The sequence below is a fragment of the Sus scrofa genome, chromosome 6, assembly GCF_000003025.6.
Source record: "Sus scrofa isolate TJ Tabasco breed Duroc chromosome 6, Sscrofa11.1, whole genome shotgun sequence".
Taxonomy (NCBI): Eukaryota; Metazoa; Chordata; class Mammalia; order Artiodactyla; family Suidae; genus Sus; species Sus scrofa.
This window is the reverse complement of record NC_010448.4, coordinates 77,887,248-77,913,038: the sequence shown is the minus strand read 5'-3', so window position 1 is coordinate 77,913,038 and position 25,791 is coordinate 77,887,248. Positions and strand designations below refer to the sequence as shown.

General features: G+C 50.9%; 1 protein-coding gene across 2 annotated transcripts in view; it reads left to right on the top strand.

The window, feature by feature from the left end:
* The window catches only part of CAPZB (capping actin protein of muscle Z-line beta subunit), a 131,972-nt gene continuing 106,566 nt past the window's right edge, over positions 386-25,791 (top strand). Inside the window, exon 1 of one of the 2 annotated variants that reach the window (XM_005656029.3) lies at positions 386-526. In XM_005656029.3, the coding sequence (XP_005656086.1) occupies positions 524-526 (3 nt within the window). In that variant the 5' untranslated portion in view covers positions 386-523. 2 annotated transcript variants of the gene reach the window in all.

Genomic DNA, 25,791 nt, shown 5'->3' with positions numbered 1-25,791 from the left:
ACTGGGTGGGGCGGGGAGGGACTGACCCCTCCCAGCCCCAGTGCCTTCCGCATCCTCGCCCGGAGGCCTGCGGGCACCGTCCCTCTGCCACCACCCGCAGCTGCACCCACAGGACCCGGGTTGGATCTGGCTACACGCAGAAGGCCGCTCGGGGCCGGAGCTGCAGTGAGTACCCTCCCCAGGACCCCCGGACCCGCCCACCCGTCCCGCCGACCGCTGCGCCCCGCCCCGCTCGCAAGCCCCGCCCCTCACTTCCCCGTTCTCTGCTCCTCCCCCTCGCCGAGCTCCATACTTGGCGATCGCCGCGGCCCTGCGCGCTCATTGGCCGAGAGCCGGCTGCGTGGGGGGCGGGCCCAGGCTGGGCCGGGGCGGGGAAGGAAGGTGGCGGCGGCCCGGCGCGGGGGGAGGGGGGCGCTGACCCGGATGTTCACTCCTGGGCACCCGGGGAAGTGGAAGCGCCGGGCCCTGCTGCGGGGGGGAGAGCCACAGACGCCGGGACGGGACCGCCGCCGCCGCCGCCACCATGGTAAAGGCCCGACGCTCCCCTTCCCCCAGGCCTGGGAGCCCCACTGGAGCTCGCGTCCCCCTCCTCCCGCCCACCCCCGGCCCGGGAAGGGTGGGTTCACCGGGTGGGGGAGGGGCGAGGTCCCGGAGCCCAGGTAGACACCATCCTCATCCGCTCCAGAAGGGGCCACCGGCCTGGGCGGCTTAGGTGTGCAGCGACTCTGCCTCTTGCTCCTAGCCCCCGCTGTTGGCTCAAGCTAGCGTCTCATACTCCACCGCTGGGTGTAGGCTAATCTCCCCCATGGCCCAGGGTAGACCCTCCTGGACCCGTGGTCCAGGCCAGGCACCCCCTACAAGGACCCAGGCGTGGTCCTTCTTTCTCCTCTTGGCCCAGGCCAGGTCCCCATCCCCCGTCCCTACGGCCCAAGCTAGGCCGTCTTTATTTCCTCCCATAGCCCTGGCTAGGCCTCTGTCCCCTACCTCCCCTCTTCTCGGTGACCTCAGTCCAGACCCCCGTTAACCCGTCCTCCAGTGGCCTCAGCCCACATTGGTTCCTCTCTCCTGCATGACTTCAGCCTAAATCTTCTCTTCCCGCCGTGGTTTAAGTCTGGACCCCTCTTTTCCACCCCTGGCCCCGGCCTGGACGTCACACCGTCCCCCGTCCCCCGCCCCGATTCTCTTCTCCGGACTTCTCACCACTCTTGGCGTAGCTTGCGTCAGCCCCGCTCTCTCCTGGGCTTTACCCTCCCTCCTGGGCCCTGCTCCCTACCCAGGTGGTCCCCTCGCCTCTACCTGGGGCGAACCTTCTTTGCTACCACTGGGAAGCGAGAGCGGCTCTCCAGCTCGGGTGGGGATGGGGGTCCCGGGGCTGTGCCGTATCAGGTTGGAGGGGTGCCCCTTTTCTGGGAGGCCTCCTGGGAGCGAGCGAGGGCAGGGCGGGCATCCGTGTGCCCGGAAGGCAGCGGGGCGCTCTTCGGGCCCTTCCCCTGGCCGCCGCCTCGGTGCCGCGGGGTGCGGTACTGGCGGAGCGTCCGGCCGGACGACCAGGGTCCAGGGCGATGGGGCGTGAGCGGGTGCGAAGGGATGTGGGTGGGGGAGCCGGCGGCACAGGGATGAACGCACAATCGCCCTTGTGAGGCTGCCGCCCTTGGGGGCCCCCGGGCTCTGAGGCCACCAGACGGCCCGGACACGATGCACCCTAGCAGGCGCAGCCTCCCTTTCCCCCTCAACTGTCAGCTCGTGAGGGTTGGAACTGCTGATTATGGAGGTGCCACGGATCAGGTGAGCCAGACTCCGAGGGAGAGAGTTCGCTCGGCCTGTGCTGTTTGTTTTGGTAATGAGGGCAGGTGCTCTGGGGGCGCTCCGACTGGCCAGAGGTTTCACCTAGACCCTGACACGTGAGCCCTCTACCCTCCCTTCGCTTTGGAACCTTCTGCAGGGCAGGCCCAGCGCCCAGGTTGGAAGGGCCAGAGGGCTTCTCCCTCACGTGGCCAAGGAGCCTTTGGAGAGTGGACTGAGACTCAGGCCAGCCACCTGCTCCTGCCGGGTGCAGGCAGATGTTTACATGTGGACTTTGGGCCCCAAAGGGTTTTGAGGCTCTCAGTTCCTTGTTTAAGGAAGGGCTGTTGCTGCTGAACTAGGGTGACTAATTCAGAGTGCCTGAGTTTTTTCTTAATGCTTTCCTGTACGTTGATTTAAAACGTGCCCGCTGTAATTGGGCTTCTCTGATAGCATCAGCAGAGAATTGGCCACATGAGAAGTGGCCCAGCCCCAGGCCTGGATGGGGAAGGACTTCTCCAGGACAGTTTTGGGTGAGGACTTGAAAAGCAGAGTATAGATTTGCTGTCGGGGCAAAAGCAGGAGAGGATGGTTGGGTGGCCAGGTGGGGCTGCTGGAGGCGGCATTTCTGGCATCATAGGAGGGCTGGTGGTGGGGGAGGAGCCTCTTGCCACGTCTCTGAGTGCTTGAGTCTCCAAATGGGATGAGAAAATGCCTGTTTATGCCCAGGAGGGATATGATACATGAGGCTTCTCAAGAGTCCTGTATTTTGGTCTGATTTGGACAGTCTGAAAGTACTATGGAAAGGGTGGAGGAAAAAGGCAAACATTTCTTGATGTGTTGTTTTTTTTTTTTTTTTTTTTTTTTTTTTTTTCTGGCTTGAGTTTGTGTCTATGGAGTGTAGCTGCAGCTAGCCAGAGCCACAGCACTCGGTCGGCCGTCTGCCCTACCACAGCTCCGGCACGCCGATGTTAACTGACAGGCAGGATCGAACCGCACGCATGTTCTATCGGATCGTTAACACTGCGCCACGAGGCCTATGCCCACTAAAACTTGAGATAGTTGCTGTCCCCATTTTACAGGTGAAGAAGCTGAGGCTCCGGGTATGGGGTACCATACTCAAGATGTGCTCCATTGATGGAAGCACATCTGGCGGGCTCTAAGCTGTGTCCCTTCCATTGTCCCAGGCTGCTTTTGTGTTGAGGATGTGAAGGACACTGTAGAAAACATGATGATAGGTGCTCAGAGATGGCAAGAGAGCAGCACTTACTGACTTTTGGTTGTATACTGGGTCCTTTACATAGAGATGTCATTTCATAGGGAAACAGTAGGATGGTGATGCAGGCTTATTTAACGTGAGCTCTTTGAGGACAGGGATTTTTGCCTTGTCTTTTCCATGTCTGTGTCCCTCGGGCCCAGAACACTACCTGGCACTGAGGGAAACAGCTTGGAGTGCTCCCTTTTGGGGTGTGTCTTGAACTTAGCCTCTTGGATTTCACACTCATTCTCTCAATAACTTGTTCTTAGTATCCCCTAGGCTTTTAAGTAGTTTCTAACAGCTTATTATTCCGTTTATCCCTTACTTGAATATTCTGGCTAATAAACCAAGGAAGACAGTTGGGGTAGGATAGAAGAGGTGGTGTGGGGTTGCATAATAGATCAATGAATTAAGACCACTGTGAGATGGCAAGAGAGCAGCACTTACTGACTTTTGGTTGTATACTATTTTCAGTAGGTTCGTTACAGAGAAACCAGCTAGATCTCAGTTATCTGTGGAGGAAAATAACGGTTTGAGAGTCTAAAATGCATTGGACTTTGGAGTAAATTCCATGATTTTTGTTGGCGTCAGTTAAGAATGCATAGGCAGATGAAATTTATTTGCATTCTCCAAGCAGGTAATGATCTCACCACTGTAAGTGTTTTACAGTTTCAAGGCACTTTTTCTGACCCAGCTCTGGTGTCTTCTAACTTAGGAACTGTTGTTCTAATTTAGAGTTAGGATTCTGGTGCTCGACGGTGGGGCTGTAGCAGTGGAGGGATGGGCCAGAACCCCCTCATCACTTGTCCCTCCAGCTCCCAGGTGGTTTGGCCTGACAGGAAATGATAGGAGAAGCCTGTCGTATTGTTACAAGGTGAAACTGTGGTTGATGTCTTGGCTGGTGTCCTGGTGATGGTAAGATACATAGCTCAGACCCCACACGTTAACACAGCCTTGTTCATTTAAACCCACCTGGCTGCTCTTAGATGAAATGCTTGAAAAAAGTAGCCAACGATTGCTAGCATGAGATTAAGGAGTACTAAGTCATACATTTGGAAGCAGATATTCCTACTTATTTTAAATTGTTAGAATTATTATTATTTTTTATTTTATGGCCACATCTGCTGCATATTTAAGTTCTGGGCCAGGGATTGAATTGCAGCCACAGATCCTTTTAACCCACTGTGCCAGTCAAGGGACTGAACCCACGCCTCTGCAGAGACCTGAACTGCTGTAGTTAGGTTCTTAACGCACTGCACCACAGCAGGAACTCCTAATTTTTAAACATTTTTTTATTAAAGTATAGTTGATTTACAGTATTATGCCACAGGCATTCCTATTTATAACTTGGAAGTCCTATTCTTTTTTTTTTTTGCTTTTTAGGGCCACACCCTCAGCATATGGAAGTTCCCAGCCTAAGGGTCCAATCAGAGCTACAGCTGCCGGCCTCTGCCACAGCAACATGAGATCTGAGCTGTGTCTGCGACTTATACTACAGCTCATGGCAACACCACATCCTTAACCTACTGAGTGAGGCCAGGGATCGAGCCCACAACCTCACGGTTCCTAGTCGGATTCCTTTCTGCTGCATCTCTAGGGGAGCTCCCGGAAGTCCTGTTCTTCTTTTACCCTCCTTGCGGGAGGGGAGGGGACAGCTGACTGACAGCAAAAGGACATGGTGACTGGGCAGGTACTCTGAACATTGAGCGTCCTACTTCCCAGGCTGGGAGGCGCTTGCCATTATGCACACATGGTGGTGGGGTGGGGGGTACTGGTACTTGAAGCTACAGGATAAGATTAATTCTCTGTACACAGTGTATTTATTAAGGGCCTTCTCTCTCCTTCATGTGCTGGGACAAGTGGGGACAAGGATGCCTGATGAGCAAGACAACAAACAAGGGTCCACGCCTTCGCAGCTTAACATTGCTTGGTGGGGAGGCGTGTCACTCATTCCTTGAGTTGAAGGGAGCAGAGCCTTGTTTAATATAACTGCAAGCGCACTAGCACACGCTCACGCTCACGGAGGAGACTTAGGAGAAGGTGGGGCGAGTGCCGGACCGCGCTCTAGGCCTTTCGGAGTGCGCCTGCTCTGGCTCTGCTGCCACCGTGGAAGTGAACTGCACTGCACACACATTCTGTTCTCCTGCAGCCCAGAAGCTCTCCTGGCCGGGAATGTGACCTTGTGCTTGCGAAGTCCTGCCCTCCTCACCTGGGTAGCTGCCATTGACAGAGGATCCACTATAGTCCAGAAACACGACTTAGGTTCTACCTCGTGCCCCGATTGATGCTTATGAGGTTGAGTGGTAGTCCTGGGACTCAGGTCTGCCTCCCCCTGCCTCCTGTGCCAGACACTCTTACTCAGAAACAGTAAGCAGGAAGTAAGGCCTGCAGTCCAGGCTCTTGTCCCCTTTCTTGTTGTGAGGATCCCACCGGTGAGAAGTAGGCTGTGGAAGGCGGAAGGATGCACTTGTGAGATCACCTCTGTTAAGACCAGCAAGAGCAATGCCATTTCCAAACCTAACGCTTCGGTGTGAGGAGGTGGAGACTTAGCCGTGGGCCACGCACGCTGCTGGGAGCTTTAGGCCATTTGCAGCAGCCCCACTGGGAAGTCCGGCCTTAGGAGGGAGGCAGCTTCACATGCAAAGTTAGGAGTTAGGAGCCTGATGGCCCTGGGATGCTAGCAGTACCTCCTCAGGAGGCTGGTGTGATGATAGAAGGAGATACTATCAGGTGCTTCCCCTCATCCAGTATCTGATTGTATCACCATAACTGTCATGATCACCATTTTACAGAGGAGGTGCAGTGGGGTATGTGGTTAGTCCTTCGGTAGCTACTAAGTGGAAAAACTGGGTTTCCTGACTTTAGAGGCAGACAGACCTCTTCCCTCCACTCCTTCCTGCCCGCTGAAGGCTCATGTGAAGTTTGCTTCCTCCTGGAATGAAGGACGTTCCTGATGGAGCCTGAGGCGCCCTGTGCTCTGTATACCACGTGTTGCCACAGCCCAATGCTGATCCGAGGGCTCAGATGCCTCGTCTGTGCCCGGTGGAGTTCCTTACGAGCCGAACCCTTGCCCTCTTGCAGCTTTGGAAGAAGAGGGACAGGGCGTGTGAGCTCCACGAGTGCGGGGACCTTGTCTGTGTGGTTCTTAGAATCACCCCACCACTTGCACCGGCCGCCTGGTGCTTAGGAAGCACCTCGTAGACCCTGAAGGAATGGTGAGCACTGAGGGGGGCTGCCCGCAGAACATGGGCTTTGGGGCCAGGCAGATAGGTCCTGGGGTCCCGTCTCTGCAACTCAGGATGTGGCCTGAAGGGAGGCTTCTTTCCCTCAGCCTGTTTCTTTTCTTTCTTTCTTTTTTTATAATTTGTTTTATTGAAGTACAGTTGATTTACAGTGTTGTGTTAACTTCGCAGCATGGGGAGTCAGTTATATATTCTTTTCTGTATTCTTTTCCAGTATGGTTTATCACAGGATATTGAATATGGTTCCCTGTGCTTTACAGTAGGACTTTATTGTGTAACTATTCTATATATGATAGTTTGCATCTACTAATCCCAAACTCTGAATCCATCCCTCCCCCACTCCTCCTTCCCCTTGGCAACCACAAGTCGGTTCTCTGTGTCTGGACCCCTTGGTCTCCGTTTCTTGAAGTGTAGCGTGAGGATGGCATTTTCTAGGGATACTGGGAGAAAGCAGTGAGAATTGTCATGTACCTAACCCAGTGCGGGGCACACAGTAAGTGGTAGCTGAGATTATCATTTGTCTTGTTCTGCATCCTACAGAGCAAAGACACCAGTGGAAGCCACAACTCCTGTCCTCTAATCTGGAAGGGGAGGCAAGATGCATCCAGAAGGTTAAGCGCAGCGGGAAGGAAGTAGTAAAGGGAAAGACTTAACAAGGGCCCTGTGTCTGCCCGTCCCTGCAGGCCCGGCTCGCAGTCCACCTCCACACCGGCAGCCTTGGTGGGGGCTGAGTGCGAAGCCCAGGGAGACCTGCCCAGGCAGAGAGCATGGGGTGGGCGCAAGGGGCTGCACCAAGAGCCAAGGCCAGGAGTACCGTCAGCCTTGTCAGTTTGGGGACCAGCCGCAGAGTGGACGGCCAGTGGGGGAGCCTTGGTCTCGGGAGTGAGTGGTGGAGTGCCCGAGCTGCTAAGCTAAGGAGTTTGCATTTGATCTGGGACAGTGTGGAGCCAGTTAGATTTTTGACAGGGCAGGTAGAAATCTGAGGAGGCTGGCAGAGCAGTGGTATTTTAGGAAGAGTCATCTGGCAGCGAGTGGTGTGCAGGGCCTGGGAGGGCGGCATTCATGAGCATCGGCCTGGAGGTTCTCAGGGTTCTGGCCGCTGAGTGGCTGTGGGGATGGGAAGGAAGGGGTGGGTGAGGAAGATAAAGCTGGGAAGGCAGAGTGCGCTGTCGTGATTTACCAGCCCTGGGCTGAGGGGGAGGCCTCTGCCCCCAGAGCTGCCCTTCCCAGGCTCTCGGAGAGGATGCTTTATCACTGACCCGGTGACTATTTCTGGGCAGTTTAAATCCTAGATAGTGGCATCTGCAAAACCTTGATATCCTATTAATGACTGAACGCGGATTTCAGTCTGGTTAGCCAGTGATCCAGCCTGTATCTGCGGGTGGCACCTGCTCAGCCTGCATGCCTGAGGCTCTGAGCAGACCAGTCCCCAAGACACCCAGCCTGCCCAGGGAAGATGGGCTGCGTGGCAGCTGTAACAGTACCAGGAGCTTGTTTTGCAACTACAGAGAATACCTGGAGTGGCCCCACTAGGCCGGCCCTCATGGCATCCTCATCACACAGGCAGGGACCCCGAGGCCTGCCTCCCCTCAAAGCTGGTGCTCGGGACGCCGGCATCTCTGGTCATCCACTCCCTGGGTGCTCACCTGCAGTCAGACCTATCAGAACAGGAGTCTTAGCATTAAACGGAGGAGGCAGGTGGGCATCAGTGCCGGGGGCGGCAATGCCAGTGGGCCGCCCGCCTTCCCCTCCCCGCCGCCTCCTGTTCCCGCCCCTCGGATTTCTGACAGCTCTGGGAACCTGTGAGAGGAGCCTTTGCCTGTAGCTTTCCAGTGGGAGATTTCCAGTCCAGTAGTCTGGTTTCTTCCAAGGCAGCAACCCATCAGCCACCTGCTTGATGGGAGTTATTGTGAGGACGGAGTTTGTGTGTGGAAAGTGTAGACGGTGCCTGGTACTTTGCGGGTGCAGCCGGAGTGATTATTTTATTATTAACGTGCATGGTTGATAGGTAGGTGGTGTTTCATTTCATCTCCCAGGCAGCCTGGAAGGCAGGTGGTTGTGGCCTCTCTTGCCTGCAGCTGGTGATTCTGACCCAGTGTTTTCGGGCTGCGAAGCTCTTACCACCCGGGAGATTGTGAGCAGTCATTTCCACTGACCCGACCCTGAACTTCTCCATCCACTGCTTAAACCTCTGCACAGCTTCCTCTTCTAGCACTGAGCTCAGCAGGACCCTGCTGAGTTAGGATCTGCTCTGAAGTCATTGCTGTTTAGCATTATTTGGGTGTACTGTCCCCGAGGTTTCCATAGGATTCAGACAGAGGACTTATTATGGCTACCAAGTGAAATAGCTTTAGTTAAAAAGTTAGGGTTATGGAGTCCCTTTGTGGTGCAGCAGGTTAAGGATCTGGCATTGTCACTGCAGCGGCTTGGGTTGCCCCTGTGGCAAGGGTTTGGTCCGTGGTTCGGGGAATTTCCGCATGCCGTCGGCGAGGTCAAAAAAGGTTAAAAAAAATTAGGGTTATATAAGATGCTTTTGCACATATCCTTTCTGCTGGGGTTGGGGACTAGCAAGCAGCCTCCCATTGGAATCGAGCTTTTCCTGGTGGAACCAAGCACCGTCTTCCCTTCTCAGTCGCTACCGTGACAGGTAGACAGGTCAGGTCTGGCTTGCTCACCTGTGATGCTGCTGCTCAAGTCTTCTCCATTATGAGGCTTTGGCCCTGGAAGGTTGTACCTGATTTCACGTGGACAGGCTTCCCGCATGCACTTTGGGGCTGGTATCCACTGCACACTCCTGGTGAAAAGTCTGGTTTAAGGCACTGTGATCACTGAAGGAGCTACTCTTTTTTTTTTTTTGGCCACAGCATGCAGCAGCTTTGGGTTCTCAGTTCCCAGACCAGGGATTGAGCCCAGGCTGCAGTGGTGACAGTGCCAAATCCTAACCTGAATCCCAGTCACTAGACCACCAGGGAACTCCCGACTGAAGGAGCTATTCTTGAATTTCTCTCTCACCTGTGCCTTTGTTTCTTATCTGTCCCTGGCTTCTCAGCTGAGCACAGCTTGGTCAGTGTGCGGGCCTGGGGCTGTGCACCCAAGACAGCAGTGGCCACGCCCGGCCGCTTCAGGTGCTTTGCTCTCTGAGAGGTTCTGATGGTGCTGTCCTTGCTCTGTCCTTGCTCGTCCTCGTGTATCCTCCTCTAGACAGCTCCTGTCTCGAAAGCTCCTTCGCCGCAGGGCATGCGGAGCTCTGCTCATCCTGGGATCTGAGGCCTCTGCCTTGGTCTTGAGGAACAGGAAGTGGAGGTGCCCTGAGACAGCAGACTCTCCCCCTGGACTCCAGGACGCAGGGCCACTGCCCCCCTCCCCCATATCAGCTGGATTCGCGGTCACCACCTCGTATCCTCTCCACCCGAGCCCGAGGAGGTCTGTGTCCTCGAGAGCAGGTGAGGAAAGGGTTAGTGACTTGCCCAAGGGCGCCTGGCTGCTTGGCGGCAGAATCGGCATCCCCAGCCAGCTCCACCTCACTCCTGCCCCTCTAGGTATCAGGTCCCACCGTGGTGACTGAAGAGGTCTGGGTTTGGGTGAGAAGCTGGAAGGGTTTTTTGGTCCGGGTTATTGAAAATGAAAGACGCTGGAACTTTCTGAGCCGTGGTCTGTTTTTAGAAAGATGCTTGCTAAACCTGCGCATGTCAGCGGAGTCTTGGCGACCGCCACCGGAGGGCTGCTCCTTGGCATTCCGGTCAGCCTTGTTGTTCTTTGTCTACATCCTGGTGGTTGTGACAGCCCCTCATTGACGAAACTGCCCGGGTGCCCTGGCCTTCTTCCTGTGCAGCCGCCGTCCCAGCCTGCGCACCACGGTCAGTGTCAGGTTGCATGGGGACCTGGGGGCAGAGACCTTGAGCAGGGTGAGCTGGTTACCCTCATGATGCCTGCTAAATTCTGTTCCTTATCCTCGGAGGGAGGAAAGACGAAGGATCTGTCCCCTGCTCAGAGCTGTGGGTACTGTCCCCCTGTGACACTGTCCCTGACCTGCAGGCTGTGGCTCCACTATGTTGAATGAGTGCATGTCTAGTGGGTCCTTAATAAAGATAGGCAACCACCTCCCAGTAGATTGAATCAAATGAAATTGCAGTTCTCCTAGGTCAAAAATGGCTGAATACCAGCATTTTGTAATACAGACTAAACACTAGGGTGGGGAGGTTCCAGAATGAGCCTTTGGACTTGAGCCCTTGGCCAGATCTGGCTTCTTAGGACATGAGTGTTGGGCTTCTGGTCAGTTGGTGTCACTCTAGTCAGTTTAAGTCACTTTAAGGGGTGGGGGGTGACAAGAATGGAAGGAGTCTGCCCCTGGATTTCAGTTATCACTCTGCTGCTGGCCAGGCTACTCCTGGCACTGAAGGCAATCTGGAGGCGCTGGCAGTGGTGGGATCAGGGCCTGGTAGGAATAGGGGTCCTGATTGCACCGTTCGCTGTTTGCTGTTGGCTCAGCACGTCGTGGGCGCTGAGTACCTGGCCCAAGGTCACACAACTGGCCGTCCTTGGAGTTGAAGGCAGTCTTCTTTTTTGGGGGGCGGGGGGGGGGCGCTGTGCTCACAGTATGTGGAAGTTTCTGTGCCAAGGATTCAACTCACACCACAGCAGTGACAATGCCAGATCCTTAAACTGCTGGGCCACCAGGGAACTCCCTTGAAGGTAGTCTTGATTCCAAAGTCCAGGGCAGTGAAGGGCAGGTTCTGGAGCCTGACTGCCTTGGTTTGGGTCCAAACCTCCTGCCTTGGGTCCCCTCCTTCTCTCCCCGCCTCAGTTTCCTTGTCTCACAATGTAATGGTGGGAATAAGAGTATCTATTTCTGATGGATTTTATGAAGATTAAATGAGTTAATACATGCCAAGCCAGAGAATAACATTAACCACTGTTATTAATAATACTATGTTATTATCAGTGACATGAACTCCTGGCATATTATTACAGCCGAAAGAAACATGTAAATTCCGTCTGCTTTGTGTTGGAAGGAGTTTGGACTTTGTGTCGAAGTCGGGCTCACAGAGATGGCGTTGCTTCTCCCATAGCTCACGGGAAATGAACCCTCGTCAGTGTGGGCCTTGCGGAGTGTGCACCTGCCTCTCCGTGAACAAATTGCTTGAAATGGTGTTTTTGTTCCAGGTTATAATAAAAGTCACTCTTCTGGAAAATGGCTTAATTTTTTTTTCTTCTTTCTTGGCATGAGTGGCCACCCCTGGAGTGCCAGTTATATATGTATGGTGCCCAGAGCTTTTGAGGGGAGCAGGACGTGGTGCTAATCGTTGAATTCCCCCCCCCCCATTTTTCCTCTTCTGAAGGTGCAGGTTTTCGTAGGGGCTCTCAGCTGCTACTGGTAGCAGTGTTCGTTTGTGAACTGCTACAGACCTGCCAGACCTCACTGCCTTGGGAATTTCATGCTTTAGTGGAAGGACATGTGTTTGATTCTTAGGCTTGTATAGTGTTGGGGTTTAGGGGTGTAGGAAGAAGGCAAGATAAAAAAACATGGAAGGAGCAATGGTTGCTGGAAGGCAGCCTGGCGTGGTACAGTGGCAGGAGACTCCTGGATCTGTCTGCCTAGGGACTGTTTGAGCTTGAACTACCTGCTTCGTCTCTCTGAGCCTCAACTTCCTCATCAGTAAAATGGACATAATATCCTCCCCTCCACAGAGGATTAAATAAGAATGATATATATATGAAGTGCTTTAGCTCAGGCCTCACATGTCGGTTCCTCATTATGTACAGGAATTTCATCATTGGTCTTGCAATTTAGCGCCATTCCCCAGAAAAGAGAATTGAATTAAGGATACTGTAAATCTGAAGTGCAGGTGTCATGGTGACACTGAGGAGAGGCCCCCCTGAACTCCAGCTTCCCAGGTGCTTGCTCTTGACTTAGAGGATTTATCACGCAAGGGGACTTGTGTGGGGCAGGTCCCCCTGTGCTGAACGTCATAGGCACCATCTCGTAATCTTGCCCATAGCCTTGGTCATGCTCCCATTTTGCAGGTGTGAAAACGGAGGCCTAGGAGGTTAAGAGGTATCTCGCAGAGGGTCACACAGCTAGTAAGGGACAGAAGTGGCCTTTAAACTTGGCCCTGATTCCAAAATCCAGCTCTCAGTACACACTGGAGTCTGGTCTAAGGATGCATGTTCTTTTTTTCTCTTTTTCAAGTTTTATAGATGTGTAATTGATTGACAGTGCTGTGCGTTTTCGTGTACAGAAGAACGTACTCTATGCTGATGGTTCTAACAGAGGTTCTTTAGCACTTTTAAAACTCTTTGCAGCTCGAAGCTGCCTGCTAGGCGGCTGCCTCAGGTTTGGCTCCAATGCGTCGGAGCCCATCTTCAGATGGGACAGGAGTGAACGTGTGGTGGAAGCAGTTCTTCGCTCACAAGGGAGCCTTGTGTCCCACGTAGACTTCTGACCCACAGAGAGTGGAAGCACTTTTGAGGCCCGAGGACTGTAGAGTCTTTATTCCTCCCCGCACCATCTGCTCTGCTTTGTGCAGATCCAGGCAGACTCTAAAATGATGCAGCATAAGCTGTCAGTGACCAGGCTAGTGTTGAAACTGGGGACTGGTTCCTGACTATGTCATACTGTGGCTGGGGCCAGAAATGAGCGGAGAGGCCATAGTTACTGCCCTGCTCCATAACCAGTGATACTGGTCATTGCAGCCCCAAAGGGTAAAACCAAACAAAGGTACTGAGTGAGGTTCTTGTCCTCGGAGAGATGAGAGTGCGGGGCTCTAGGTGGCACCACCTATATCTGCAAGATGGGCAGGGGTCTCCTGCCCTCTGTTACTTGTCACTTCGTTTGGCACTGGGCCCTATTCCTGGGGAATAGGTCTAGTCTTCCCAGTTACTTAACCACTTGGCTTTCTTCCTTCCTTCCTTTAAATAACCTCCTTCCTCCAGGGGCATTTATCTAACTGCTAGCTGGAATTCCCTTGTCCTTTTGCCTCCTCTAAAACGGGCTTTGTAAGGCCTTTGTGTCGATGGACTATTGACTTCCCTCCTCTCCCCTCCCCTCCCTTCCCCGCCTGTGACATCCAGAGGTTCTCAGGCCAGGGATTGAATCTGTGCCACAGCATCAACAATACCAGATCCCTAATCTGCTGCGCCACAAGGGACTTCCTTTTTTTTTTTTTTTCCTCTGTAAAGAATGATATTGGAGAGTGGTGCAGTGGGTTAAGGATCCGGCGATGTCTCTGCTGCAGCTTGGGTTTGATCCTTGGCCTGGTGCAGTGGTTTAAGGATATCCAGCGTGGCTGCAGCTGCAGCTTGGATTCGATCCCTGGCCTGGGAACTTCCATGTGCCGCAGGTGTGGCCTTGGGGGAGGGGGGGAGAATGAGATTGAACTTCAAAGAAAAAAAAAATTGCGGTGTAATTGATAAACAACCCTATATTAGTTTCAAACGCACAGCATAGTGGTTAAGTATTTGCATGCGATGGACTGTGGTTTCTGAGCTTGCTGAATTCCAGATGGAGAGCACCCAAAAGCATTTTGGGAACTTTCTGCAGGATCCTGCTTTTATTTTGATTCCACAGTATCTATTTGGTACATATCGATTGTTGAGGAAAACGTTTCTTGAAATAACAGAGAAGAACCGGCTACTATGGTCCCCACGGAAGGGCCCACCCATCATGTGACTGATGGCAGAACATGGAAATGAAAATAGTGTTGGAGCTTTGTGTGATGAGCTCACAGTGCTTCGTGAAGCCTGAATCTTACTCTCACGTCCTCGTGAGGCATTGGCTTAACTGTAAAATTCTGTGGATTGAATTCCATTACACGTCAGAATCTCTAAGGAAAGGAAAACCATGATTTCTAATCCTCAGGTGGCCAGCTGGGTATTGGAACAAGTGCAGCGAGATTCCAGATCTGCTGACGGGTTGAGCAGGCCCTCGGAGTTAATGAGGAAAGGACGGCGGTAGCATCTGTTACGACATCCTTCACTTAGCACTTTACATGCGTTATCCTGTTCAGTTCTCAGAATTCCCCTAAGCTGAGGTCCTGTGAATGTGAAGGCAAATTACAAGTTAGGTGAATTTAAGAGATTTTACAAGGGTTGCTGGTATGCGGCAGAGCCAGGACTTGGGACCCAGCTGCTCTGACCTTAAAGCCTTTGTCCTTAACCTCTGCCGTGTCATGGAATTTCGTTGCTTGCATGGGGCTGGTGGCTTGTCCAGATCCCACAGTGATTCACCAGGCACTCAGGACTAGGATCCTCTGTCTGACACTCTAGGATCTGGACTCCACACTCCGGAGGAGGCCGTTGTCTTTTCTGCCACATAAACTCAGGCCCGTTTGAAACCTCTGAACATGCTTCTCCAGGGCTGCATGGAAAGACCACAGTTTGTTCCGACATGACGTTGTGAGAGAGCTCCATTGCAGCTGGATGGGCCAGTCCAGAAAGCCTGAGTTAAAGAAGAAATCTAGGGACAGGTCCAGATTCAAATCCAGGTCCTTTTGAGAGCTCCTCTTGTATTGCAGTGTACATGGAAGATGTAAATTGCAGTGAGAAACACTAGGGGAACGTGGACTTTCAAGAGGAGGTTAAAGAGGGAGTTCAGCGGTAAAGAACCTGACTAGTATTCATGAGGACACCCCTGGCCTTGCTCAGGGGGTTAAGGATGCGGCATTGCCATGGGCTGTGGTGTAGGTCACAGACGTGGCTCAGATCTGGTGTGGCTGTGGCTATGGCTGTGGTGTAGACTGGCAGCTATAGCTCCAATTTGACCCCTAGCCTGGGAACTTCCATATGCCACGGGTGTGGCCCTGAAAAGACAAGTAAAACAAAACAAAATAAAATAAAATAAAACAAAAAGAGTAGGTTGGCTCCCTGGCCCCACTCGGGGTTAAGGATCCGGTGTTGCCATGAGTTGCAGTGTAGGTCGAAGTTGCAAGTTGGATCCTGTGTTGCTGTGGCCTGTGGTGTAGGCCAGCAGCTACAGCTCCAATCTGACCCCTAGCCTGGAAACTTACATATGCTACGGGTGTGGCCCTAAAAACCAAAATGAATAATAATAATAATACGACTTTAATAGAATTCTTCCACAAGTGTTGAATTTTTTTGTAGGGGGGTGGTGTGGAGGAAAGTAATTCCTTTGAGAGTTTGATAACATGCTTTTGTAGTCAACGAGTGAGTGTTCTTGAAATCTTAAAGACTTGAGTGTTTGGGCATCGCTTTTTTCCTGTCTCTTGGAGGGATCTGACTGCAGCTTGATAATAAGGCCTTTTGTGTCCCTGGCGATTTTAGTTGAGCACCCCGTTCCTAGGACCTGTGTGGTGGGGCGGGCGCAGCTCTGGAGAGCCTGGCTTCCCTGCGGTATTTTCCAGCTACACCTCCCAGCATCTGATGCTGGTGTGGGAATGGGGTAAGCATAACGAGGTGTTGTGTCCTTGAAACCAAAGCAGCCCTGGTAATTAGGGCTCGTGTGAGCTGGGAGCCTGTGAGAGAGGCTTCTGGCCCCTCTGCCTTGGGGTTTTAAAGGAAGCATGCAGCCAAAGAGAGAGGGGAGTCACCCAGGCAAGGAAATGGGTTAACACTGACAGCTGGCCCAAGTGTAGGGAACAGCAGGAGGGATGCCTCCTTGACAATGGTCTTGGAGTGGGGGGCGCGTAGGACCCAGGACGTCTGCTCCCCTACCTTGGTGGGCGCGTGGCGGTTGGACCTTGCATCGTGTGCATGGGGAGACTGTGGTTTAGGCTGGGTCAGCTTGAGGGAGTGCGGGGCAGTGAGGCTCTTCCCTGTCCTGAGCTGCTGGGCGCTTGGTCCCTGGGCAAGAGCTGAGTCACCTGCAGGGACCAGGGCAGGACTCCGCACCTCTGTGGTTCCTCTGGCTCCCTCCAGTCTCCCTCCTTTCTGTTGCATCCTTTCCTTATAGTCTTTCTTGCTTTAGCTTGCTGCCCAGCTGAGCCCAGGACGGCGCAGGACATGTTCTCCTGAGTGGCCGTCCCCCAGCACAGTTTGTTACGATTTATGTAATGTTTTTCTTCAGATTATCTTGAGCCTAACGCCATGATCTTCTCCAAACAGAAATGTCTATAAAATCACACATTTGATGTGCTAGTTAGTTACATTTTTCTCAATGTTATGTTAAAAATAGGGAGCCACTAAATTGCATTCATCCACATCTCTCAAATCTCTCCCGAACCCCAGTGATCTGCATACCACACTCTGGAAATGCTGGCGGGCAGAAAGAGCCCTTACCCTGAATTCAGGCCTCATCTTGGGCCCCTGACCTGCCATGTGTATGGTGTTGGGCTCTTCCCCTCCTGTCTCATTTTCTTCTTCCTATTGAGCACAGGGTCTCCCCAGGCTCAAGAGTTGCAGGATGCTGTTCAGTGGTACCTCCATGGTTCCCCAGCCCCTCTGACAGCACCTCAGGACTCTGCTCAAAGAAATAGAGACTCTTCAAATACTGGAGCTCAGGAACATTTTGCTTCTTATTTTTATTTGGGTTTCAGCTCTTACTGCTTGTGAGCCAGAGAAGCAGCTTGATCAAGTGCACAGAGTGAGAGTTGTGGAGCCCAGCAGCTTCGTGAATCTCTCCATCCTTCTGGCTCCTCCTTTCTGATGGGGGAAAGTGGTCCTCCTGGCAGGACGCCTGCGGAGGCAGCCAGGAGCACAGATCCACGTGGTGTCTGATGTGGGTTCCCTCCCCACCCTTAGCCTACATGGGTGTAGAAGTTAGTTTTGTCTCTGTCCCAGTTACAGAGTTGTTTTTGGACAGAGATGTAAAGCTTAGCTTCTGAAGCCATACTGCCTGGGTTTAAATTCTCGCTCCCCCACTTTCAGCTTCATAGCTTGGAACTGGTTCCTCATCACAGGGTCTATCTGAGGAGGCTAATAAAGCAGGTATAATGTCCACCATTGTATCCAGCACATGGTGAGGGCACTGTCCATGTTGTTGGGTTTTATCATAATGAATGAGATGATACATGCCAAATGGGATATAGTACGTGCTCAATAAATGTATGGTCTGGAGTGCTGGCTTCTGGGCAGAGAGCAGGGGAATGGTTTTCTGCAGACCTTGGTTGGGTCAGAGACTTTTCATCCTCCCCCCTCCCCCCGCCCCCCTTTAAGCCCTCATGCCTGTAACCCACCAGCAGGAACCCTCCACTTGGGGACCACACCAGCCCAGCTGAGCTGGTGCACAAATCTCTCCTCTCTGTTTGTTTGTTTTTTTTTTTTTCCTTTTTTCTTTTTAGGGCTGCACCCGCAGCATATGGAGATTCCCAGGCTAGGGTCGAATTGGAGCTGCTTGCCACTGGCCTATGCACAGCCACAGCAATGCCAGATCCTAGCCGCGTCTATAACCTACACCACAGCTCCTGGCAATGCCAGATCCTTAACCCACTGAGTGAGGCCAGGGATTGAACCCACAACCTCATGGTTCCTAGTCGGATTCATTTCCGCTGAGCCATAATGGGAACTCCTGTTGGGCTTTGAAAGAATCGTAGCTCAGTTTTGGGAAAGGCAATCCAGTACAGCTTTCAGAAGTTAAAATATGTGCATAAAACATTGTATACTGAAAAATTCCCCTCCTGTCCTTGTCCTCATCTGCCCAGTCCCCTCCAGCTTGCCCTCCCTCCCTAAATCCTTGAGCCCTGAGTAACCACTGTTTATGTTTCCAGGGTCCTCTTTGTTTAGTTTATTAAGACATTATTTACATACAATGAAACTCACCAGTTTTAAGCACACAGTTTAATGAGTTTTGGTGGTCATCTCTCGGCCAGCAGTCCACCCTTACCCTGAAAAGTTTGCTTGTGCCCCTTTGCACTCCCTCCCCCCTTCCTTAGGCAGCCACTCATCTGCTTTGTCACTGTAGTTCTGCCTTTTCTATAATTTCCTAAAAATGAAATGACAGAACCTGGTCTTCTGTGCTTCTTTCACCCAGCATGATTTTTTTGGCGGTTCACCCACGTTGGTGCATGTACTGCTATTCCTTTTCTGGACTGTATAGGACTCCAGTATTCATGGCGTTTACCATAGTCTGTCCATTCACCCGTTGATGGACATTTGGAGTTGCTTCCGGGTTTGGGATGTTATGAATTATTCTGCTATCAATCTTCACTAGTGAGTTTTTGGTAAACTTGTTTTTTTTCTGTCCTCATTTCTATAGACCTAACAAAGAAATACAAATAAATTCTGTACCTCCCCCCCTTTTTTTACATAAAGGGTGAAATATTATAATAATGCTCCTGCATCCTGTGTTTTTTGAAATGGCCACAACACCATATGACAAGATTCATCTCCAGTCTCGTTTGGTCATATGTCCCCTAGCATCCCAGGTACTCAGGATACCAAGTGGAAGTGGGTGCCGGCCTGCTGGAACTTCTGGGAAGGTGATGGAGGTGGGTGTGGCTGCAGAGAGGTTTGCTCTCCGGGCCTTGTTCCGTCTAATAGGGCTTCTGGCTCCGTGGGTCATTGAAGAGGGTGCGGGTGAGGCTATGGTGGGCGTGGGTGGGGTCACAAGAGTATTTTGACATCAGGATTAGGAAGGAAATCAGTTTCTGCACCAATCATGTCCTGCTGCAGAACCACAAGTGCTTAGCAGAGGGACTGCTGCCCTTTACAGTCCTGGCAGCGAGGCCGGGCGAGTGGATTGCTGATCCGTCTTGAAGAATGTTCAGTTTACTAAGGTGGACAGTGGAGCGAATTGGGTGTTTGCTCAGAACACATCCTGTTGACTGAAGTCTTACTTTTACATGTCCCCAGTCCCCCTTGCCTTCTAGTCCCCAACATCCCTCTGCCCCCCAAGGATACAGTGTTTTGAACTTTTTGAGAGAGCTTAAGCTTGATAGCATGTGCAGGTTTGCATAAACAAGGAAGGCTGTTGAGGTCTGTACCTTCTTATCTTCTGGTAGTTCTATTAGCAGACAACAGGATATGGGAAACCAAATCCACTCTTTAAGTACATTACACATTGTCTAAGGATGTCTTCTCTTGCCGCCGTACTGTCCACTAGAACGTTCCATGATGATGGAACTGTCCTGTGTCTGTGTGCTATTCTTTAATTAGTCGCCACATGTGGCTCTTGGGCCCTTGAAATGTGTCCGGTGTGATTGAGGAACTGAATATTATTTAGTTTAGTTTTGATTAACTTTATCTTAAATGGGTATATGTGGCTGTTGGCTGTTCTGTGGGACAGTGCGGGTCCAGATGAATGTTGACTCCCCTTGAGAAACTTTCTTCAGTTTAAAAAGTTATTGTGGAGTTCCCATCGTGGCGCAGCAGAAACGAATCTGACTAGTAACCATGAGGATGCAGATTTGATCCCTGGCCTCGCTCAGTAGGTTAAGGATCCGGTGTTGCCGTGAGCTGTGGTGTAGGTCGCAGACTTGGCTCGGATCTGGTGTTGCTGTGGCTGTGGTGTAGGCCGGCAGCCACAGCTCCGATTGGACCCCTGGCCTGGGAACCCCCATATACTGTGGGTGCGGCCCTAAAAAGCAGAAGAAAAAAAAGAAAATGTATTCTGGATAGAAACTACAGGGAATAGCATTACTCTGGACCTGTTTTAAGTGCTTTTTAAGCAGAGTAGGTGAATATGCTGTTTCCTGTGGCATATTGTGAGTACAGTGCGTTTACTGGGGGCCCGCAGTTGAGTGCCGGATTATGTAGTCGGTAGTTATCTGCGTTGCTGACCCTCCTTGGCCCTCAGGTTCTCCATCTGTAATGACAGGATTGGACTAGGTGGGCTTTTTAAAGGCCTTTCTTGTTCAGTTACTTTTATGATTTTGTCTTGAATAGCACCAGCGTTTATTTATTGACACCCCTTTGTGCCAGGAAGCATATCCAAGACACTGAGTAAATGTGTTAGCTCGTTTATATGTAATGGTTTAATCTCTATTCGGTCCCAGTGAGAATAGGTGTTATCCTGGCTTCATAGATAGTGCTGAGGCTCAGTGAGCCTAAGTCATTTACCTGTAGTTATGTTGTCAGTTAACCGTAGAGTTCAGATTCCCACTCATTCTAAGCTCATGTTCAGTTCCATCTTTACTTATACAGCCGCTGTTTTTAAAATAGATCCGTTTCCTTAAACATTTACAGCTCTTGTCTTAAGTAAAAGTTGAATCAGGTGTTTTTTTTTTAAATAGACTTTTCAGCTGTGCTCAAGTCAGGGGTTTAGGAGTGAGGTGAGCAGGTGGCGTGGGTGGAGGCCAGCTCATCTGGCAAGCGCACGTCCACCTCCACGCATCTCCATGAAAGGCCTGGTTTGAACGTGCTCCCACCGGAATGCCTGCTGGATGCCCAGGCTGGGCGAAGCTCAGCTGTTGCCAGGAGCTCCAGGGAATGGTGGTGACCTGGGGGAGAGAGGAAGAGGCAGAGCTTGATCCTGAACTGTTCTCTTGCCCCTGTGTGCCACCAGGCATTTGAGGCCCATGGCAGCACTCGAGTGTTTGGAGCCTGAAAGTTGACAATGTCAACCACCTGCTTACTGGCTGGGCGACCTTGTGCAAATCACCCCACCTTTTTGAGCCCAGGCAGCTTCGTTCCCACATCCACCAGCAGTGCTCCTGGAGGCTCTCCCCTGAGCCACACACTGTTCTGGGTAAGAGAAGCTGTGTCTTGAAGCTTTGTTTGGATTGATGAAGAGCTTCCCTTTCCCATCCTTGAAATAGGGATGTGGATCACAGGGATCTGCCTCATGGGGTCTTTTGAAGAGTAATGAGATGCCTGATTAACCCACCTCCCGGGCCATTCCCCAGAGCTGCCTGGGTTGGTGTCAGTTGGTGCGTCTTTGGCTAGAGTCCTTGGCTGCCACAGATGGCCTCGTAGCTGTTCCACCCGGGCCGCACGCCCTCTAGCTCAGCGGAAGGGCACATGGTGCGGAGGAAGCACCCAGCACAGTGCCCAGCCCTGGCAGTCTCCAGTACGTGGGGTTTCTTTTTCCCAACCCCTTTTTTCCCCTTTTTGGATAAAGAAATTCTACCATGTGGCAACTATGAAATAGGGGCTGGGAGGCTGAGCAAGGAGTGGTGAAAGTTTAAAAAAAGAAGTAAAAGCATGGCAGTTCTCTTGTGGTGCAGTGGGTTAAGCATCCTGTGCTGTCACTGCAGCGACTGGGGTCACTGCCGTGGCGCAGGTTTGATCCCTTGCCTGGGAATTTCTTCCTGCCACTGGTGTGACAAAAAATTTAAAAAGAAGACGTAAAAGCAGATCTCCCATTCTCTTTTAAAAAATATTTTGATTTCCGTAGTGTTTTTCTGCCTCTAAAAGTAATACGTAATTCTGTTTGAACAACATAGAAATGTGTGACTTAGTTGCTCCCCCCCGAGGTGTTGTCAAGAGTTTGGTACCCATATTTGTTGAGCTGTTTTCCACACGTGCTTAAAAAAATGGTTCCACCTCTATAGATGGTTATTCAGTCTGCCTTTTTCACAGTGTGCCTTCCTGTCCTTTAGATCCTGTTTTCTGGGCACAAGGAATCAGGGTACTTCCCTGAATAAAATCAGCCTTGTCCTGAGGCCAGGAAAGGGAAGCAGACACCCTCTAAAAGGCTAGCCTGGAGAAGTGGCTCCGGGTCGAAGATGAAGGAGGCCTTTGGAAAGGCAGGCAGAAGCGAGAGGGGAAACGCAGTAGGGTAGAACCTTCCCCTACCGCACCCTCCTGCAAAGAATCGCGCCAGTGTTTGACTTTACTGCCTGGCTTTCCTGACCCAGGGAAGGCTCTCTCTGCAAACTCTTTGAATTTACAGCGTAGAGGTGCCATCTCCACGTGGTAGTGGGTGGAGAATCTGCCTGTGTCTTTCAGAATTGGGCTTAAATATGGCGAAGCTTTCACTGGCTGTTTTTTCCATCAGCTGTTTCACATCCTTTTAGAAGGCTTTCTTTACTACTTTTTTGGGTTATAAATTTCTGAAGGTTGGCTCTTAGACCAGTCAGCTCATTTGCACACGTGTGGAGAGATGTTTCTTTATGTTAAAGAGTGGATGGTGGTGGTATGGAATAAAAATAAATGCTGCGAATATCTAAATTTATTTTAATCGTAAAGCCCTTAGGTTGAACCATACGAAATCGCCATTTTTGCAGGCCCAAAATTGGTGACCATCAGTAATTTCATATGGTTCAATTCAGTAAGCTTCACTGTGGGCCATTTGGATCATGGAAGGAAAAAAATCGCTTGTAACAGGTTTTTTGTTTTCTTTTTAATAAGACCTTTTGTTTTTCATAGTTTTTTTAATAAGTCCTTTCATTTTCAGTTTTGATAACAGTTATAGGCTACATATAATTTTTTTATCTTCCTTCTTAAAAGTTGTTATGACCAAACAATGAAACGCCACTACACACTATTAGAATGACCAGTGACCAAAATGCAGAACACACTGCCTCCCCCAAATGCTGGCGGGGATGTGGAGCAGCAGGAAGTCGCATTCATTGCTAATGGGAATGCAAAACAGTAGAGTCACTTTAGAAGACACCATGCTATTAACTGAACGTATAATCCAGCAGTCTTGCTCCTTGGTATTTACCCAGAGGAGTCAAAAACTTATGCCCACACAAAAACCTGCATTGTTTATAAAGCAACTCTGCATGTCCAAAAACTCTGCGCTGTCAAAACTTGGAAGCAACCCAGATGTCCTTCAGTAGGTTGAAAGGTTAAACTCTAGTACATCTGAACAGTGGAATATTACTCAGCACTAAAAGGGAATCCGCTGTCGAGCCATGAAAAGACATGAAGGCACCTTAAGTGCATATTACTAGGTAAAAGAAGGCAATCTGTAAAGGCTGCATATTGTATGATTCCAACTATGTGACATTTTGGAAAAGACAGAACTACAGAGAAAGTAAACATCAGTGGTCGCCAGAGGTTAGAGGAGGAGAGAGAACCAGGCAGAGCACAGAGGATGTTTAGGGCCATGAAACTCATCTGTATGATGCTCATATCTGTATGGTGGATAATGTCACTGTACATTTGTTCATATCCATAGACCATAACCAAGAATGAACCCTAACGTAAACCGTAGACTTGGGGTGATAAAAGTATGTCAGTGTAGGTTCATCAGTTACAGCCAAGGTGCCACGCAGGGTGGTAGGGGATGTTAACTCATAGTTGGGGATGTTAACTCACTGTGCCACTCCCTGGTGGCACAGTGGGTTAAGGATCTGGCCTTGTCACTGCACTGCTGTGGCACAGGTTTGGGTTCAATCCCTGACCTGGGAAATTTGCACACCGCGGGCGCAGCCAGAAGAACATGGGGGAGGCTGTGTATGAGTGAGGGTAGAAGTCATACAGGAAGTATGCCTTTGCTAAATTTTGCTGCGAATGTAAGACATCTGTAAAAAGTCTGTTAAAAAATTAATATTATTTCAGCATTTTTCCACATTACTACTGCAAAGCCCTTATAGCCACGATTCTTTAATGGCTGTTCAGTACTCCTTAGAGAAGGGAAGATGGACGCAGCAGTAACTTCCCTGTTACTCTAGCACCAGGTTGCTTCCAGGTTTTGTTTTGTTTTGTTTTGTTTTTAGGGCCACACCTGCAGCATATGGAAGTTCCCAGGCTAGAGGTCAAATCAGAGCTACAGCTGTGGGTCACAGCCACAGCAGCTCGGGATCTAATCCTCGTCCTCGACCTACACCACGGCTCACGGTAATACCAGATCTTTTTTTTTTTTTTTTTTTTTTTGTCTTTTGTCTTTTGTTGTTGTTGTTGTTGCTATTTCTTGGGCCGCTCCCGCGGCATATGGAGGTTCCCAGGCTAGGGGTTGAATCGGAGCTGTAGCCACCGGCCTACGCTAGAGCCACAGCAACGCGGGATCCGAGCCGCGTCTGCAACCTACACCACAGCTCATGGCAACGCCGGATCGTTAACCCACTGAGCAAGGGCAGGGACCGAACCCGCAACCTCATGGTTCCTAGTCGGATTCGTTAACCACTGCGCCACAACAGGAACTCCGGTAATACCAGATCTTTAACCCACTGATCAAGGCCAGGGATCGAACCCTCGTCCTCATGGATACTAGTTGGGTTTGTTAACCACTGAGCTACAACAGGAACTCCAGTTGCTTCCATTTTTTTTGCATTACAGCGTTACGGTGGCTGTGGGCCTTAATGCAGTTTTCTTTGTATTTGGATTCTTTTGTAGGATGGACTCCCATGAGTAGTATTACTGGGTCAAAGTATGAACACTTTCACATCTCTTGACAAATACTGCCAAATTGTTTTCCAAAAGTGTCATGCCAAGTCATAAGGCCACAGCTGTCAATTTATTGCTTCCTTGTCAACCTTGGGTGTTTTTTTCCTTTGATTTTAATTTAGCAAGCAATAAAGGGTAGCTTATTTTTCATTTGTGGGTTAGCAAGTTTGAATATTCTTGTCCACATATGTGTTTGCTAGTTGCATTCACTGTCGTTTCTCCCCACCTTTGCACCGCATATGTATGTACGCTCATCCCTAGTTAGGGAATTATGAAGTCCGTAGTATCGCAAGAACAGAGCTCCCCAAGTGTACACGGATTACACAGTGCCCTCTGAGCCATTGTTTGGGGAATTAGAGGTGCCTAATTAGTGCGGATCAAGGCTGGAAGCCAGCACTGTGGGCCTTGCCTGTAGTCCCTGGGGCTCAGTGGTGATTTCTGAGCCATCTTCCACCTTCGGCTGTTTGGTGAACTCAGCTGAAATTTGATCACATTACAGTATGGCTAAGGGGCCTAATTAGCCGGAAACCTCAGGAAATTCGAAAATTAAAGAGTCCATTAATCCCAAGGCCCCTCCCTTTGTGAACGGCTCTAATTCCCCTTTGGTTTGCTTGATTTTCCTGCTGTGCTTTAGTTCCAACAAGACTTGGGTAGAATGGCAGCTTTTTTCCCCTGGAACTTCCTGCCTTTCTGGGGTTAAATGTAACCCTTTAAGCTCCCCCCCCACCCTGTTGAGCTAATCTCTGAGTAAGAGTCTAGAATGCTGGGCATTATTCCATTTCCTGGATGAAAATCCTCGAGTGCCTTAAGATACCTGTAATGACCCTTAATCGTGCCTCTTACCATCTTGTAGCCTAGAGGGACCCAGCTGACCTGTGCAGTAGCGCTTCTTACTGAAGTTGAGACTAAGCATCTCTGCTTCTTCTTCCTTTAAAACGTCAGCGGTCTAGTGTTGGGCTTTGGATTCCAGTGGTCTGAGCAGGAGTCACAGAGGGGTCATAGACCACCTCGCCCCCTCCCCAGGTAGCCCCCAGGGCGGCCCGCGTCAAGTGTAGTCTGTCTGAGGATGTCATTTGGTTGGATGGGCTGATGCTGAAACACTAGCTGGGCCTGGGAGCTGGAGCGAGTCTGTCTGTACAGAACAGTTGTGTCTGGTGGGGGCAGCTCTGCACCCCTTCTGAGGGTACCTAGTTCACTGATACTGTGTGAACTTGAGTCTTGTGTAGTTGGAAAGATGTCCCTGGATGCCAGCCTCTGTGAAGCCAGAGATCTAGTGTGTGTGTGTGTGTGTGTGTGTGTGTGTGTGTGTGTGTGTGTGTCTCGCCTCCTACAGAATACCCGATC